The 6000-nt window shown below is 54.6% G+C and overlaps 1 protein-coding gene across 1 annotated transcript in view; it reads right to left on the reverse strand.

Moving 5' to 3' along the window:
• The window catches only part of DTX4 (deltex E3 ubiquitin ligase 4), a 33940-nt gene extending 29713 nt beyond the window's left edge, over positions 1 to 4227 (reverse strand). Inside the window, exon 1 of the mRNA XM_082341189.1 lies at positions 3601 to 4227. Within this exon, the coding sequence (XP_082197315.1) occupies positions 3601 to 3811 (211 nt within the window). The 5' untranslated portion in view covers positions 3812 to 4227. The remainder of the gene's footprint in view (positions 1 to 3600) is intronic.
• Positions 4228 to 6000: the final 1773 nt, after the last annotated feature.

Consider the following 6000-nt stretch of genomic DNA (forward strand, 5'->3'; position numbering starts at 1 on the left):
GGTGGCGCAGTGGTTGAGAATCCGCCTGCCAATGCAGGGGACACGGGTTCGAGCCCTGGTCTGGGAGGATCCCACATGCCGCGGAGCAACTAGGCCCGTGAGCCACAACTACTGAGCCTGCGCGTCTGGAGCCTGTGCTCCGCAACAAGAGAGACCGCGACAGTGAGAGGCCCGCGCACCGCGATGAAGAGTGGCCCCCGCTCGCCGCAACTAGAGAAAGCCCTCACACAGAAACGAAGACCCAACACAGCCAAAAATAAATAAATAAATAATAAAAAAAATAAAGGAATTCCAAAAAAAAAATAAGAAAACAGCTGGAAAGAACCCTCCCTCGTACCATGTTACTTCTAATTAGCGTCATCACTGGTGCAGAGTCCAAACCCATTCACCTGCCGATCTGCATGACGGGAGGAAAGGAGCCAGAAGGAACCCTAAGGCTGCTCTTCATTCTACGAAGGAGAATGAGGCCTGAGCAGTCAAGGGACTTGCTGAAGGTCACAGAGTAAGCCAGTGGGTCTGGAATGAGACCCTGAGTCACGTCTCCCACTGCCAGCCCGGGTCTTCCCCCATCCTGCTGCCAGGCCCTGAAAATGGCAGTGATCAGATATGTTGGAAGATACAGAGCACAGTGATGTTGGAAGTTACAGGGGACAGAGCTCCAGCCACTGTCCTACAACAGAAAAAGCTCAACCCAGTCAAGGTGAATGATCGTGGGTGGAGCGGACCCGACAGAGGCTTTTGGAAGCAGCCAAGACTCCTTCACCTCTATCTAGCCCTGTCTCTTCCCTTCTTCCCCATTCTCTAGCCCAAAATGCCTAGAGGAGACCAGCATAGAATGCAAACAAGCTCAGACTCAGAGATGGTCTGGGGAAGGAGAAGGGCCCAGGACAAACAGAGGTGGGCAGAGGGTATCTGCAACCTCCCAGCCATCTCCCTGGAGACAGGCTGGATGAGGTTGGAACCCAGGGGAGTGGAGAGTCTGAGGACTTCCTTGGCAGCAGGGCAGGCAACTTCTGAAAAAACACAGCTCCCATGTCAGGAAATGTCCCCACATAGAGAAGGCAACAAAAAAAAAGAGAGGAATCGCCTCTGGGCAGGGGACTTCCAGCTCTCCTTTGTTTATGGGGATGTTTCTGGTTCCCAGCTTCAAACTGTGGCTTGGGGATGGTGGGTAATTTAATTAAACATTGCCAGGGCTTGGCCGAGGTTGCCTGGGAGCCGGTGGTTTACAGTTCCTACCCTGTCACGGCTTCATCAATGAGCTATATTGAGAGGAACTGTGTGTCTGTTGATGGAGAAGACAGCGGAGGGGGCTGTGAGCCCAGAAACCCAGAGATTCTATTCTGCTTTGACAAGCTCCCTGACAGACCCAGCAATCCTGGGAATTCAGCCCAGTGCCTTATGCACCCAGCGCACCCAGCGCGGGGCCTGGCGCTGAGGATGGAGGCTCTCGGTCCACGGTGGCCGATCAACCATTAGAATGAGTGGATGATACCAAAGCAGTCTGAATCCCTCAAAGACAGACAAAAAATGTACAACACACCCTGAGGCAGTTTGAAAAATGATCCAGGGCCAGGTCGGGTCTAAAATCTGAGGAGCTCCAGCCTCCGACTTAACTGTGGACCACCAGGCAGTGGGCAGCCTGTCCTCAGGGAAGGGTGGTCAGACCCGGGGGAAGTAGCAACTGTCCTTCAACCCAGTTTTCTCCAGAACTTCATTTCTGTAGTAAGGGCCCTTCAGGCCATGACCCTTCCTAGGAACCATGCCCATCTCAGACATCCCTAAACACTGGTTAAACTTTCCCCCTTCTCAAATGTGGGACAAAGCCTGGGACCTTTATGTCACCAAGGTGTCTCTCCATCTGCTGCTGAGATTTAGTCTGAAATAGAAAAGCTAACACCTGCCCATTTATTCTGAGCAGGAGTGCAGTCCCCTGTCAGGTAAGTGTCTTGACTGTCAGACTCTCTGGCCCCACCTACAGGGCTAGTTTCCCCCTCCCCCCCAGTCTGATGCCTCCACCCTCACCTCTCTGACTTCTATCCAAAGTACACAGTTACCTTCTCCCCCTTCCCCCTTGGCCACTCTTAATCCTCTTTCTCAATCTCCCCGCATTCCTCCTTATTCCCTCCTCCTCCCAGTCTCTCTCAGCTCCACCCCCCTCCCTTTCCCACCAAGGTTTAAGCCCCTCCAGATGCTAACACTTCTGGAATCCTTTCCCCAGAAAGCTTCACTCAATCGGTCGGTGTCTACAAAGTCCTTGGCAAAGAGGTTATTAGGACTTATGACTAAAGATGAGGACACAAGAGTGGAAAGATACCCCTTTCCCATGACAATCCTAATTAGCGCACAGGATGCGGGGGCTTTCCAAGGAGGCGGAGATGCCTTTGCTCACACAGCTGTTCTCTGACCCTCTGGGACTCTCCCAGTCCTCCTCTCCGGTCCCTCCCCTCCACACCTGTCTCTCCAGGCTCCTCAGTCACACTCTCGAGAAAGCCGAGCCAGAATCCCCAAAACAACTGCTCACTTCCGTGAAGAGGCTACTGGAGAGACAGACCTGTCCCAGGTAAATTAAGCCTGGGCACCATGCGTGGGCCACGCAAAGAGATGCAGCCCCCTCTGCCCCTCACGCCAAGGACCCACCACCCTGACCTCCAGCCTGCAGGCTCTCTTCTTTGCTCTGACCTGGAAAGGCTGGCCAGCTGGGATGTGGGATTTGTGGTGGCCACAGTGGCAACTTGATTCTCACAAAAAGATAGGAGTTTAGTGTCCCCCATAGGGGACCTTTACGGGGCGAATCTTGGGGACAGTTTCTTTTTAGGAATCTTCCTCCTCCTCCTCCTCCTCCTCCTCCAAGGACAAAGCGATCAGCTTCCCAGCCAGGCATTCCGGAGCTGTGTCCCTCCCCCTCCTCTCTCCATCTGCTCTGGCCTGTTGCTTCAACACTTGGAGTGCCCAAGCAGAGGCACTCACCAATGCCACAGCAACCCGGGCGTTTCCTGCCCTGGAATCCCCCAAGTCCATCTCTGCTCCCAGAAAAGCCCCTCCCTTCCCATACTAGACTACAGTGAAAGCCTCCCGGGAATCCCTTCTTCCTCCCCCCCAGTTCCCACCCTCCAGGTTGCAGCTGTGGGAAGCCATCCCACCCCGAGGGGTAGAAGCAGCGAGGTGGTTGACCAGGGGAACGTGTGGCAGGCCCAAGGGTGCCTGAGGCACAGTAGGGTCAGTCAGCCAAGGTGATGTGTGAGGAATGAGAGCAGGAAGCCTTTCCTATCAGCTGGGATTGCTTGTGGACTGGTGAGCCCCTGAATTTCTACAAGAGCCACCAAGCGTTTAAAAGGGGGGCGTGAAAGGGGGTCTTTTAGGAGCTAGGTTGAAGCTCGGTTTGCATAACCAAACCACGGATACTATTTGCATGGACGTTTATTGCAGGGAGTATCTTAAGAGGATCGTGGGGCGTCAAGCGCTCCCCCCACGACCACCTCTCGGTGACACCAGTGTATGGAGATGCGGACAAAGGTGGGCCCCGGTGGGCTCGCGACGTGGGAGATCTCAGGGCAGGCAGGGGAGGAGGCGCGGGCGGGGCAGGGGCGGCCGGCTCACCGGTGTCCTGGCGAAACTGGTTCATGGACTGCAGGTCGATGATGTAGGGCGCGAGACGGCTGTCCACCTGGCCCAGCACCACGCTGCCCCCGGCGCGGGGCCCGGCGCGAACCACCGCCTCGATGTGGTGGCTCACGGCCGGGCTGTAGGGACGCCAGCGGCCGTGCTCGTTCAGCCATTCCCAGACCACCACGGCCGAGGCCAGGAGCATGGCGAGCCCGGGGCTGCGGCGGCGGCAGCGCTGCGATGCCTGCCTCCCGGGCCCGGCGCGCCCGCCCTCCTCCGCTTCCTCCTGCGCCGCCGCCTCCGGGCCTCGACCGCGCCCCCCGCCCCGCGCCCCGACACCCCGGGCAGCCTCAGCTCCGGCCCATGGGTCGCTCCCCAGCCGCGCATCCACCGGGGCCCGGAGACCAGGGCCGCCGGGCTCCGACCGCGCGCCGCCGCCGCCTGGGTGCTCCGCTGCTGCCGCTGCTCCGTGGGGTCGAGTCGCTTCATGCAAGTGTCCGGCTCTCTGCAAACTGGCCCCCGCCTAGCAAAGCCACCCGGCGGGCGCGAGCTGGGGCTGACGGCGAGGCGAGCATCGAGCCCTCGCACCAGTTGCGCCTCGGGCTCCGCAGACGCCGGGGTGGGATCTCGCCGCGCGATCGCGCTCGGACTGGCACGCCGAGTTCCCCACCCCTCCCTCCCCACCCTTTCACCGCACGTTCAGTTGTCGCCGCCTGGGAGAGAGCTCCCCCTCCCTGTGGCTCCGCTCAGCTGCTTCTAGAATGAATCGCCCCTCCCAAGCCCGGCGCTCGGGCAAACCCGCGCCTGTGGAGGGTTTCTCCGGTCCCTAGACGCGGAAAAGCGACCCCCCCAGGACAAAGCCCCGGGACTGCAGCTGTTGCCGGCCGTAACTTTGCAGTCTCCCTCCCAGAAATGGAATTTTCTTTTTTCTTTTCTTTCTTTCTCTTTAATGCAGTGTGATCGCTGTCCGTACCGCGAGCTCCGAGACACTTAGTGTCTTGCACACTCACGCTCGCACGCACACGCGCCCACATCCGCACTCTGTCCTTGATGTGGTTGTATTACCTCATCTTCGTCCGCATCCTCAGCTGTCCGTCAAGGATGCAGAGCCACGCCCCCTGACGACTGGAGCAGGTGCCCTGGAGCTCAGGCGCTCCCTGCTGGCCTAAAGAGACGCGTGCCGGCCACTGGCCACACACTAGTTAGCTCAACTAACTGGGCCTTTCTGCTTATGAGACCCAGTCCAAAGGGATGCAGCAACTTGAGAGGTGATGGATTAACACTGTCTATGTAGGGAGCAAATGTGTTTTTTTCTGGCCTGCTTAGACGTTACTAGAATCAAGAAGACACGTGCTAAATTGATTTATTTTTGCAGGATTTCTATGACCGAAATAATGAGACACTAAGACAGACACAAGCTAGACTTGGTTGTTTTGGTCATCAATAGTCAACGTGGAAAATAATCTAAAATGGGTGCGTTCTGACTAAAAAGGTAGATTGACATCGGGATTACATATTAATCTTGCCAGAAAACACAAACTTTGTTTTGCTAAAGTTGCAGCTACGTAAAACAATGAATTCATACGCTCAAGAGCCAGGATAGGATATAGAAAAATGAAAGTAGACTATGTGTTAGGAACCGGGATTATGAAACTTTCTGAAATAACCGTTTTCTTTCATAACATATGATCTCTTTTGCTTTGGAAGATTTGCTTTCCCTCTCTGTTTCTTGCTCTCTCTTGAATTATACCTGTCCTTTCTCCCATCACTAGTACTTTCCAAATCTTTTTCACCCCTCTACCTTTATTTACCTCCCTCCTCACTGAGTTCTAAGTACAAAATTAAAGAAAAAATATCAGCCATGCTCTTCTTCGGGCCTCCAAAAGCACCAGGCTTGAGGCTACCTCTGAGCTTTGTTCTTGCTGGTCCCCTTGCCCAGAAATCTCCCCTGGGTGACCTCCAGAATCTCCAGTAAGCCTCTTCCCTAAGACCAGTCTCCCAATCCAACTCAATCAACACCATTCATTAAAACATGGAATTTTAGGGTTTGAAGGACAAAAGGAAAAGGAGTTAAGGCTACCTCAGTTAATCTTAACAAGAGTCACTATTATTCCCATATTATAAATGACAAGGCTTAGGGAATTTGAGCAGTTCGCCCCAGTTACATGTTTAGCAGAGGGGAAACTGGTATCCAAAAATTAGTTGGGCAAAAAACCCAAACCAAGCCAAACAAACAAGCAAACAAAAAACTCACCTTGTTCCATAATACAAGTTATAGGATGAGGAGATGGTGCGATAAGAGGCAAGATATATGGCAATGTAAAAGTGCTTCAGTGTGAAAGAAAGGAAGGGAGAAAATGAGGATAGAGTGTCCTGAAAGGACACAAGTAGAAT

The sequence above is a fragment of the Balaenoptera borealis genome, assembly GCF_965194805.1.
Source record: "Balaenoptera borealis genome assembly, chromosome: 11".
Classification (NCBI taxonomy): Eukaryota; Metazoa; Chordata; class Mammalia; order Artiodactyla; family Balaenopteridae; genus Balaenoptera; species Balaenoptera borealis.